The sequence below is a fragment of the Malaclemys terrapin genome, chromosome 3 (assembly GCF_027887155.1).
Source record: "Malaclemys terrapin pileata isolate rMalTer1 chromosome 3, rMalTer1.hap1, whole genome shotgun sequence".
Classification (NCBI taxonomy): Eukaryota; Metazoa; Chordata; order Testudines; family Emydidae; genus Malaclemys; species Malaclemys terrapin.
This window is the reverse complement of record NC_071507.1, coordinates 172,841,211-172,853,595: the sequence shown is the minus strand read 5'-3', so window position 1 is coordinate 172,853,595 and position 12,385 is coordinate 172,841,211. Positions and strand designations below refer to the sequence as shown.

Genomic DNA, 12,385 nt, shown 5'->3' with positions numbered 1-12,385 from the left:
TTTGCTTGTTGAAATATGGTAACCCTACCAAAATAAAACCTCCAACAGAGATCTGTTATGCTAACTACCCTTACACAAAGCAGTACAGGCCAAGGCCTGAACTAGACTAGACTGCACAATTCCCTGCCAAACTCGGTCAAGGGTCATGACCAGAGGAGGGGGGGGGGCAAGGAGGGAAAGAATACAAAAAAAAGGTCCCAGCAGCAGCACTAATGAAATATTTTCATGACTAATGAAATATAATAACCACTTGTGTGAAGCAATAGGTAACTTTAGCTACATGCAATTTCTTAACTCATGCAGCTTCTCCTTTGGGTGATCTGTGACCCACACCGTGATTCCAGCTATCTGCAAAAATAGCCAATCATAGATCCTCTTTAGGCATCCCATGGAAAACCCCCCCCATCTTTAACCAAAAGACCCCAGAAAATAACCTGTGTCTTGAGAAATGTACCCAAACTGGTGCCAAGTACCACCCCTAGGGAAAACCACCAAGCGCCCTTCTACCTAAATAAACACCCACTTCTCGGAAATTAATGAGGAAGGTACCTGGGGGGAAAGGGGAGGGGGGACTGACCCCAACCCTAATTTCTTAACTCTCGGTTTAAGGGAAGGATTGACCCCGACCCTAGTTTCTTAATTCTCGGTTTAAGGGAGGGACTGACCCCGACTCTAATTTCTTAATTCTCGGTTTAAGGGAGGGACTGACCCCGACTCTAATTTCTTAACTCATGATGTATTGTTTGTACTTTGCTTGCGGTTTAATGAAATAAAAACCCGCCTGCGAGCAGCCCTCGGTGTGTCAGTCTTCGGACTGCACCCCAGTGCACTGGTATGTATGTTAATAAACTGGCCTCAGGCTTGAGTCTTTGAACTAAAATCATTGCGTGGGTGTCTTTGACCACAACACTCCTTTCAGGTAGCTGAAAGCAGCTATCAAATCCCTCCTCATTCTTCTCTTCTGCAGACTAAACAATCCCAGTTCCCTCAGCCTCTCCTCATAAGTCATGTGCTCCAGCCCCCTAATCATTTTTGTTTCATTTCTTCTGTTATTTCCCCTCCATTTGGAGTGTTGGCGTTTTGTTTTTATACACACAGACACACGCGCGCACACACACCAGTTTTTTTTCAAGGTGTGGGTAAATCACGACTCCTCTCGGTTGGCACAACCGGGTCCTGTTTAGAGCTTTACAGATTGAGACCAACACTTTGACATGACTTCTGGAGTTAATGGGGAGCCAGTAGAATGTACAAAGCTCAGGTGTATTGTATTTCCATTTATCTTTATGGTTTATGAGGTGCATTGCTGCATACTACACCAATCTCAGTTGTCTTGAGTCAGTTCTGTAAAGTCTCAGGTGGAATGAGTTGTAATAGACTAATCTGGAGGTGCTGAAAGCATAGATTTGTAATGGTTGGGGTTCTCATCTAAGAGGAGGGAATGGAGTTTTCTTGCCAGGCAATGATGAAGGAAGGCAGTCCTCACTACTGTGGCAAGCGGCTTCTCCTGCAGTAGTGGTTAGAGCACAGGACTGGGTTTGAGAAGGTTCAGAATGTGTTCCAGTGTCTGTAATTGGGACATTGTGTAACCAAGTCAACTCTCATCTCAATTTCCACATCCACTGAATGAGTATGATCATGTTTACTCACCTTTATAAACTGCTGTGAGATCTGCAAATGGTTATGCAAATTATTATTAATAGGTTGGGTAAACAGAGTCAAAAAACAAAAACTAGAAGGAACAAGAGATCAATCATTTCACACATTTGACCACATGTGTGTCAAAATGAGATTTTAAAAAGTAATCAGCATTAATACCGTAATGAGAGCAGGGCTGAGTGCTTTTGAAAATCCCACTCAAAATAGCCAATATGAAATTATTTAAAGAACAGGCCAATGGGAAAGGGAGCACAGATGGCCATGCAGTAATTTTAAAACCGTCTAAAAATACAGTTAAAACACTGTAATATACCGAAGAGTACAAAAACAAACAATGATGGCAGAGGGCAGTAAGAACTGTGTGAAGGACAAATAAAACATGTTCACTAGCGAGAGCAATTCATTTGGTGGCCTAGATAGCAATGGAGACAGATGAGGCCAAATTGAATTAATAGGAGAGAGTGGTAATGTCAATCTGGGGGGGGGAGGGGTTAGAGAATTACTAAGGAAGATGAAGTCTGAAGAAATTAAGAGGAAACAGGATGATCCACTGATTAAAACACAAGCCTATGCTTTGGGAGCCCTAAATTTGAGTCCCTGCTTTACCACAGACTACCTGTGTGACCTTGGGCAAGTCACTTAGGGTAAGATATGTAAAGGGATCTAGGCATAGCAGCACGGAGTGTCATGGTCTTAGAAAATTCCAGGAGCAACAGTGCAATCCACAAAGCCCTAGTTAGTTACCTACACTCCCTATATAATGAATGAGGAGAGATGGGTACCAATACTATCCACAAAGGATAGCATACTAGGCAGGGAACCACCTAAGCTAGCTAGGGAGAGACTGACAACAAGTGTGGGTGTGTGTGTGTGTGCGCTAAGCCTCACCCTGCTCTTGGAGATAGATGTCTTAAATTGAGACAGGGGGAGAGGGAAGGAGGGGGTTATCTCTCCTTGGCAATCCTCAAACAGGAACCTATCACATGGAGTCGGGTGGCTTAGGCATCTAAGCCACATCTTGGGGGACTGAGTCAGGTGCCTGCTTTATTCCATACGAAATGGCTGCAGGGTTGGTGTCACCCAATGCATATCTTTTAGCCCGGTGGTTAGAGCACTTGCCTCGGAGGTGGGAGAACCCAGTCACAGTCCCCGTCCCCCTGCTCCCATGACTCTCGTTATTTATCCAAAGTGGAATAGCTTCAACAGGAGAGACTGAGGGAGCTGCAGATCGGCATATCCAATAGTCCAAAGGTAAGAACACTCTGATGAGAGGAGGGAGACCCCTGTTCAAATCCTTTCTCCCCTCTTTCAGGGAAAGGGGAAATGAACCTGAATCTCCTTTATCCCAGGAGAATTTTCTAATTCCTGGGCTAAACGTTATACGGTGGGCACAACCACCACCTCTTCCTTCAGCTATATTTTCAATGGGACCCAATCCATTAGGTGCCCTCTGAGCCTGCTTGTGACTTAGGTGGGCAAAAGCCGATCTTGCCTGGTTTGTGACTCACTCTGGGGCTTAGGCAGGTGACAGGCATCAGGATGCCTAGAGGGAGACTGCAGTGGACAAGCCAAAAGGCTGAAATGTAGGGGCCTAGAGAATCTTTGCTTTGAAAACTGTAGGCACCAAGTGATTTTAGGTGCCTATTTTAGGTTCAGCAGGATTGTTGTGGAGCGTAAAACTGGGACTTAGACACTTAAATCTGGGGTTTATGCTCCTTTGTGGGTCTGGGCCCTGGTCTCTCTGTGCTACAGTTCCCCATCTGTACAATGGGAATAACAACACCCTCAAAGGTTGTGAGGATAAATACTTTAAAGATTGGGAAGTGCTCAGATATAATGGTGATGTGGGTGCCATGTGACTGCGACAGATAGAAGGATAGAAGGAAGACCCACCCCCCAAAAAGGATAGAATATTGTTTCTCACAGCATGTGAACTGAGACACTTTGGTGTGTGTATTCCTTCCATAGTACTGCAAGTTTAGTTATGAAGTGTGAGACTTAGCAACCTTCCAGCCAATTAGTCCCACCCAAGAAGTCCATTTTTTCAGCTTTTGGGGTCTGATCCAGTGCCCATTGAAGTCAAAGGAAGAATTGCCATTAATTAAAGCAAATGTTGGATCAGGCCTTTGATTTGTAACTAGAGAACACATAGTCATTGAAACCACCAATATGTGAGAGATTTCTTTGTCCTCTGAGGAAAATGCTTTTCTGCTGACTAGCTCATCTCCTGCATTCAGTGTTGTAGTGATGACTAGATGAGTCTCAGCTACAGTTGTGTCGAATATCAAATATTCGCTGTTCAATTCTACACACAAATAATGAAAAAATATCCCATAGATATATCTTATTCCGCCAGTTTATTGTTGGTTCTTTTGGTTTATTACCACAGGTAATGTATATTCAACCTGACATAAAATCTTATTTTTATGCTGGCTGAGGGGAAGTTAAAATGGGTGTTTGGCTGACCAGATAATCTGAACTATGATTGCATTTGAGCAGGTCTAATATTTCCACTAAACCTGATCTTTCTGTAAATCAATATATTGCTTTTGTTTATATTATTCATTTTTAAATGATTGTAAGAGTTACAGTCATAATATTATGTGTTAAATATTCTTCTTATTACTGGTCATTAGGTAATGCCTGGTGATTTATAGATATATAAGAAGCCAGGGTCCTGCACCAAAGACCTTAAAATTAAGCCCTGATTCTGTAACATCTTGTATGTGAGCAGGCTGAGATCAGTGAGGCCATGTGTGGTATGCCACCCACACAGAAGAAGTTGCAGGATTGGGCCACAGTGAAGATGATAAAATAATGGTAAAAATGGTTTAAAACACATTAAAAAGAGCTGCTCTTTTTGTCTAATCAGTTCAGCTTCTTGCTGTGTTTGTTTATTGTTTTATTAAGTATTTTAGTTTAGTTTTTGTCTTTAGTTTGTTTTTAGTTTTCCTAATACTTTCATGATCAGGTGCTGAGCAGTGGGAAGCATTTGGAGATTATTTGTGGACTGCTAGCCTGGAGGGGTGAGTTTTAACAAGGCATCTGTTATGTTTCTCTAGTGTGTTAACAGCAGGAGGACCCTGTGTGCTTCCATACTGAAGGGTGGAGTAAATCAGAACTGTGCTTTAAATGCCCATAGGCAACTATGTGGGTAGGGCACTTATACTAGCCCATCTAAAGATAAAAGCTTTTTTCTTTCCTCTCTAAACATTGTTTTTCTTTACTAAATTGTTCAGAAAACCTTCTGTTCAAATGTCTTGTCTCCTTGTGTTATGTGAGGCATCCCAAGTGATTGCGTTACATATTTATTTATGTGATGTAAAAGGAGAGGATGCTTTTCAGCATGATACATTAGCTGGGGAAATGTGAAGAGAAGTTTTCCAAGTAAAAGAAAAAACATACTTATAGAATCTAAAAATAAAAATGTTTTTAACCTTCCCCGCTCCACCCGTGAGCAAAGTCCTCTCTGATCTGGAAGGAAATTTTCTGTGTGTGCAGGACTTTTTTGTGAGTAATATAAGCAGGGTGAGCTGTAAATACCCATGGCACCCAAGTGCTTGGCAAATAGCTCGTCTTTTTACACAATCTTGGTTTAAAGGGAAATACTTAATAATACATTTTTAATCACATTTAATATTTTATATTAAAAAAATCAAACATATTTGGAATGGTGCCTGAACAACATTGCTCAATTAGCATAAGTGTCACCAGAAAATGAAGTTGTGAGAATATCCACTTCTAACCCTATCCTGTTTGGTTATCTGATGACACAAGGGCAATGTCTGTCAGGCACAAAAATTGACTCATTTGAATAAGAATGTCACTTCTGATGGATTTGTCACCTCTCAGAAGATCTCTCTAGTGTTAGAAAACTCTGAGCTATGCTTATAACTGAGAATCAAATCCTGCAAGCAGTTATGTGGGTGTGGTGGTCTGCTTGAAGCAGCAGTGTCCAACACTGGGTGATGCACAAAGTGCAGGTGTTGGATAAATCTAAAATGAAAAATACATATTTTTTGTAATAGGTAGTTTTTCTAGGAAAACAAAAATATAAACCGTTCCATGGGATATGTTTCTGGTGAAGGGTTCATTGGATGGTCTTGTAGTGACATTGCTAAACGTTCTACCTTCCATACCCAAAAGTGATAGACCTGTCTTCTAGATGGGAAAGTAAAAGCTCTCCTGTGTCTGAAGATGAGAGTCTAGAAACAGATGATCCTAGGGGCCTTAAAGGCCAATTGAAACAGATGGTATTAGAAAGAAGTAGGAGATAATCATTGCAGTAGTTGGGGAATGATCAAAATGATTATGAAGTAAAACTGAAATGGTACTAGTAGCCAGTGAAGTGTTACCAGAGACAATCCTGGTATTTAGAATAGGGCCCAATGTTCATATTGTGAAAACTAGAGAATGCATGCATTAATAATATAGAAGATTCCAGGGGAGAAAATGTCAAGCAAATAAAAATTAAAATGTCAACATTGTGAAGATGCAGTTTCACTCTAAGACTTCTGAGATGATGAAAGGCAAACCTGGTGACCAGATATGTAATAGAACTCTATTTTCGTTCCAAAGCTTCTAACTCTGGTAGCCTATATACGATACTCTTTAGCAAAAGATCCCTCAAATGCAAGGTGATGCATACTTCAGCTATAAAATCATAGAAAAGGAGGGCTGGAAGTGAACTTAAGAGGTCATCTAGTCCATCCCCTGCACTGAGTCAGTATGATATATAGATAGATTAGACTGCCTAGAAAACAACTACTTAGTAGAAACAGAAGATTTTCAAAAAGCAAATACATATTATCTCAGTTCAGTTTCAAATCATTTATGACCATCACAGATCATGCTTTGGTAAAACACGTAGACATGGGCAAAACTGCTGCAAGAGACATAAGAACAGCTATACTGGGTCCAACCAAAGGTCCATTTAGCCCAGTATCCTGTTTTACAACAGTGGCCAGTGCCAGGTGTTTCAGAGGGAATGAACAGAACAATTAATCATCAAGTGATCCATCCCCTTGTTGCCCATTCCCAGTTTCTGGCAAACAAAGGCTAGGGACACCATCCCTGCCCTTCCTAACTAATAGCCATTAATGGACCTATTCTCTGTGAACTTATCTACTTCTTTTTTGAACCTTGTTTATAGTCTTGGCCTTCACAACATCCTCTGGCAAAGAATTCCACAGGTTGAGTGTGCGTTGTGTGAAGAAATATTTCCTTTTGTTTGTTTTAAACCTGTTGCCTATTAATTTCATTTGGTGACCCCCAGTTCTTGTGTTGTGAGGAGGAGTAAATAAAACTTCCTTATTGACTTTCTCCTCACCTGTCATGATTTTATAGACCTCAATCATATCCCCCCTTAGTTGTCTCTTTACCAAGAGAAAAGTCCCAATCTTCTTAATCTCACCCCATACGGCAGTTGTTCCATACCCCTAATCATTTTTGTTGCCCAAAACTGTAAAAGACAAATGCATATTGTTTGTGTTCTAATTAAAATAAATATTATGCTGCTAGAGAATTTTGTCCACATCTGCAGCAAATAAAAGGAAAGAATTATAGGATATTATATTCTGGAGAGTAATGGGGCCAGTGAGGAAAAATTTGATCCACAATTGCCCAGTTACAAACTGATAATGTCCTATAAATGGTGAATGACTCCAAGCCAGGACAGTTCTTCATAATCTAAGCATTTCCTTCAAATGACTCAATAATATTCCAAGATCTACTGTACAGAAAGCAGCAGAAAGATCTATCAGAAGGAGCAGTGTAATTTAACTTGAATAATCAGTTAGTAATAAATCATTTGTGCTGCTAAGTAAAACAATCCCAGTACTGTTCTCCCTGAAGCCAGACTGAAACCTCTCATATAATCCATTCCCAGGCAAAATTGCCTTTAGTTAAAGGACAACCATCTTTACCAATCTCTCCCTGCCTGCTATCCAAAACAGGAATTTTAGCAAGGGATCAGTTGTAGGATAGAAATCTGCAAGATACAAGGGGGAAAGCTTTGGCTTCTTTCTACTAACAATGAACAGCTACAGATAATGAACATACTCAGAAAGCAAAGACTCATTAACCATATTAGCTAATGTAGCAAAGCACCAAAAGACTGTCCATGAGCAGCCATATGGGCCAAGAGTCAAAACAAGAAATAATGGAGCATGATTGCTTTCCCAACTATGGCCGTGTTTACACTTCAAACTTAGGTCGACATAAGCCGCATTAAGTCAATCTAGTAATGTATATGACTACACTGCCGAGTACCTTCTGCTGACCTAAGTGGCCTGTAAAGTCAACTTCTGTACTCCACCTATGCGAGAGTCGTAGTGCTTGATTTGACATCCACGGTTCAACATGGGGATAGTGTAGACACTGCCCTGTGTAATTTGAATGAATTGGCCTCCAGGAGGTGTCCCACACTGCTCCTCTGTGACCGCTCTGGAGAGCACTTTCAACTCCACTGTAAGTCAGCCAGGTACACAGGGAACAGACGCTCCCCTGTTAAAGCCCTGGGAACATTTGAATTTTCATTTCCTGTTTGATCAGCGTGGAGAACTCGCCAGCATAGCTGATCATGGAGACTGAAGACAGCAAACGTGCTCCAGGATGGAGTTCACAGGAGGTGGTGGATCTAACTGTTGTGTGGGGAGAAGAGTCTGTGCAGGCAGAGCTCTGATCCAGCAAAGAAATGCTGACATCTATGCCAAGATCATGCCAGGCATGGGAGAGAAGGGCTACACCAGGGACACGCAGCAGTGCTGTGTGAAAATAAAGGAGCTGAGGGAAACATACCAGAAGACAAGGGAGGCGAACAGTTGTTCTGGTTCTGCTCCACAGACATGCCGCTTTTATGAGCTGCATGTGATTCTCAGTGGCGACCTAAGTTTCCTCTAAGCTGTGCAGTAAGCTATCAAGGGCCATGCAGGCAAGGAGAAGCACCTTTCCCCTGGCCCCAGCCCCGGAGCTGCCATGGCTGGGGAGAGGCGCCTCTCCCCCGGCCCCAGCCACAAAGCTGCTGAGGTCAGGGAGAAGCGCCTCTTCCCCGACCTGGGTCCTGGAGGTGCCCTGGCCAGGGAGAGGTGCCTCTCCTCTGGTCTCAGAGCTATCATGGCTGGGGAGGGGCGCTTCTCCCCTGGCACCACCCCAGAACCCACACCCCAAGCTGGAGCACTTACCCCCTACATCCTAACCCTCTGCCCCAGTCCTGAGCCCACTCCCGCACCTCAAACCCCTTATCCCCAGCCCCACCCCCACCACTCATCACCTCCATATTGGTGCACAAAACAAAATTCATTCCACACATAGACAAAAAAAATTAGAGGGAACATTAGCGGCGACCCCACCACTACCCCAAAACAGTCCATGCATACCTTCCAGGAACCCCAGGTGACCTCAAACAACAACGAGGAGGACATTGTTGACGAGGAAGAGGAGGAGAATGTGAGGCAGGCAAGCAGAGGATCCATTTGCCCCGACAGCCAAGAACTGTTTTTAACTCTGGAGCCCGTCCCTTCACAAGACCAGTTGGCAGCAGAGTGTGATGCCAGGGAAGACACCTCGGGTGAGTACACATTGCTACATTGCACTCTATGTGATTTTATGAAAATATGCTAATGAGTGTGAATATAATGTAACTAAAATATGCTTCATGCAAAAGGTCTCTTGTAAAATAGCATTATAAAGCTTATAATCTATGGAGTGTGGTTATCCTATTTGTATAAATGTATCACTCTTGTATCTGAAACTAGAAATATGAAATATAACTCTGAGGGCCTAATGTAATTATGCAAAGTGTGGGTCATTGATGGTGGTTTGGAATCTTGATGGCTCCCATCAACCAGGACAATTGACTATGGATGGCTCTGTTTGCAGGCAGGCCTTCCTGTGAGGAATGAAGGCTTGAAGTCTTACAGTGACATGTGATCATGTCACCTGAACTGGAATCCATCTTTAACCTGGTGCTTTTCCATTGAGAAGGAGGGGTGGGAACCAAGAGAGGGACAAAGGATTCCCACCTTATGCAAAAGATATATAAGTGGGTAGAACATAACAAAGGGGGCGGCCATCATGAGAAATCCCCTAGCTACCACCTGAACTGGAACAAGGGCTGTACCGGGGAAAGGATTGTGCCCAGACTAGGAAGGCGTCCAGTCTGTACCCCAAACAAAAGAAACTTCTTGAAACATCTCTGAGGGTGAGATTTTGTCTGTATTCAGTTTTCTTACTGTATTAGACTCAGACTTGCGTGTTTTGTTTTATTTTACTTGGTAATTCACTTTGTTCTCTCTGTTACTAATTGGAACCACTTAAATCCTACTTTCTGTATTTAATAAAATCACTTTTTACTTATTAATTAACCCAGAGTATGTATTAATACCTTGGGGGGCAAACAGATGTGCATATCTCTCTATCAGTATTATAGAGGGCGAACAATTTGAGTTTACCCTGTATAAGCTTTATACAGGGTAAAACAGATTTATTTGGGGTTTGGACCCCATTGGGAGTTGAGCATCTGAGTGTTAAAGACAGGAACACTTCTTAAGTTGCTTTCAGTTAAGTCTTCAGCTTTGGGGCATGTGGTTCGGACCCTGAGTCTGTGTTGGAGCAGACTGGTGTGTCTGGCTCAACAAGACAGAGTGCTGGAGTCCCAAGCTGGCAGGGAAAGCAGGGGTAGAAGTAGTCTTGGCACATCAGTTGGCAGCCCCAAGGGGGGTTCTGTGATCCAATCCGTCACACACACATCCAATCAAACTGTAGGGGTTACATGCTATTATTTTTTATGTTTAATCTGAACAAAAATGTAGGTATAGTGGGTATCGGTGGCCACTTGAGCTATGCAGAAGGTGTTCTCCGAAAAAGACTGTTTATATGCATGGGGATGGCCTGGGAATCCTCCGTAGTGATCTCTAGGAAGCTTTCATGGAAATACTCTGCAATCCTTTGCAGGAGGTGTCTGGGAAGGGTTGCCTTATTTCATCCACCATGATAGAATACTTTCCCATGCCACTCTGGTAGTAACTCTCCTGGCATCATTGCAGCACACACAGCATTACAGCATAAGGACCAGGTCTGTACCCAGGGGCTTGCAGCATCTGCTCCCTTGCCACCTCTGTTATTCTCAGGAGAATGATATTGCATAGGGTCACCTAGGAGAAATGGGGGAAGTTTTCAATGCTAGCCCTTAAGCTGCAAACAATTCAACAAGTAATCCATCCCCCGTTTGGTGAAATCTGGGTCACACAACCATGCTTTTCCATGCCATGGTAGTGGTTGGAAGGGATCACTATGTATTGCAAGCAGCATTGAAAAAAAGAGTGGAGTGGCTTCCTGTTTGTTGCCCTTCTCTCCCGCTCCAAACCAGTGCCACTTTTGTAAAAAAACAAATTATCTGGGGAGCTTTACACTGGTGCCTGTCCTCAAGCACTATCCAGGTTGCTAGGGGAGAGTGGGCTTTTCTCAAGTTCCAACCTGTGATCCCAAGGATGTCTTCACAAAAGCAGCATGTCTCATGGCCTTACTCACCATGGCTGGAGCAGCAAACTGATTCTTGCAATAGCCAGTGGTTGTGATTACCTTGTGGCTTGCAGTGAAGTGTATTGAGGGATTTATTAAAAAAAAATTAACCTTGCATCAAAAAGAATGTATGTACTGTCGATGCTACCCTTGTGCTTTGCATTCTTTGCAACTGAAACCTTGACTGTCTGTGCATCCTCCACAGTGGGACAGAGACTTTCCCAGATTAGAAGGCAGAAGAAGAAGATTTGGAAGGACATGTTCAATGAGTTAATGCGTGCCTCTGAAAGTGACAAGACGGAGCTCAGTGCATGGAGGATTACACTGTCCGAGAACCTGGACATGGACAGGGAGGACAGGAGAGCCTTCAGGGAACAAGAGCGTGCCATGCAGGACGAGATGCTGCAGATTTTGAAGGAGCAATCAGACATGTTGAGGTGTCTGGTTGAGGTTCAAGAGAGGCAGCTGGATGCTAGAGACCCTCTGCAGCCTATGCTGAACCTGCTGCCATCATCACCCAGTTCTACATCCACCTCCCCCAAATGTCCTATGAGGTGGGGGGAGCAAAGGGGTGGGTGGGAAAGTTCAGTATTGCTTGCACTCAACACCATGGGGGAGGGTACAAGGACCAGAAGGTGCCCATTTCCACAACGTTGGTTGTTATCGCAGTGCATCTATAAGCAAGCTTTCTTTCTCCTCCCCCAATAGTGTTATCAGCCCTTTTGCCCCAGATTATCTTACTTTTCTTTGCAGTCTCTGTGTTTGTGTGCATCATAAAATTTAACAGATTAAGGAAAAAAAGCTCTTTATTCATTCAACATACGGTGGTTGGTGGGGGTGGAGTTTACAGGGGAGAAAATGCAAGGGAGGGGCCAGTTTGGTAAGAAACAACACAGATAAGTGTCACATTACTCTGGCTCATTGTTGAAACTGGTTTTCAAAGTCTCACAGAGATGCAGAGCCCCTTGATGTGCTCTTCTTATTGTCCTGGTGTCTGGCTGCTCAATATTGGCTGCCAGGCGATCTGCCTGAACCCCCACCGCCCCACCCCAGTGGAAACTTTTTTCCCTTTGTTTCACAGATATTATGGAGTGTAGAGAAGGCAGCAATAACAATGAGTTCTTTGAAGGGGTCAACAAACATGTGGACAAGGGGGATCCAGTGGACATAGTGTACTTAAATTTCCAGAAAGCCTTTGACAAGGTCC

The 12,385-nt window shown here is 43.2% G+C and overlaps 1 protein-coding gene across 1 annotated transcript; it reads left to right on the top strand.

The window, feature by feature from the left end:
• The first annotated feature begins 9,015 nt into the window (after positions 1 to 9,015).
• On the top strand, positions 9,016 to 11,913 carry LOC128833562 (uncharacterized). Its single transcript, XM_054021517.1, has 2 exons — positions 9,016 to 9,226; positions 11,384 to 11,913. The coding sequence occupies exons 1-2, from the start codon at positions 9,028 to 9,030 to the stop codon at positions 11,884 to 11,886; spliced, it is 702 nt and encodes a 233-aa protein (XP_053877492.1). The 5' UTR covers positions 9,016 to 9,027; the 3' UTR covers positions 11,887 to 11,913.
• Positions 11,914 to 12,385: the final 472 nt, after the last annotated feature.

Bases quoted from the DNA above. Each gene is read 5' to 3' on its own strand.
- LOC128833562 (XM_054021517.1), top strand. From the start codon at position 9,028: ATGCATACCTTCCAGGAACCCCAGGTGACCTCAAACAACAACGAGGAG. The intron at 9,227-11,383 runs GTGAGTACACAT...CATCCTCCACAG, and splicing joins TGCCAGGGAAGACACCTCGG to TGGGACAGAGACTTTCCCAG.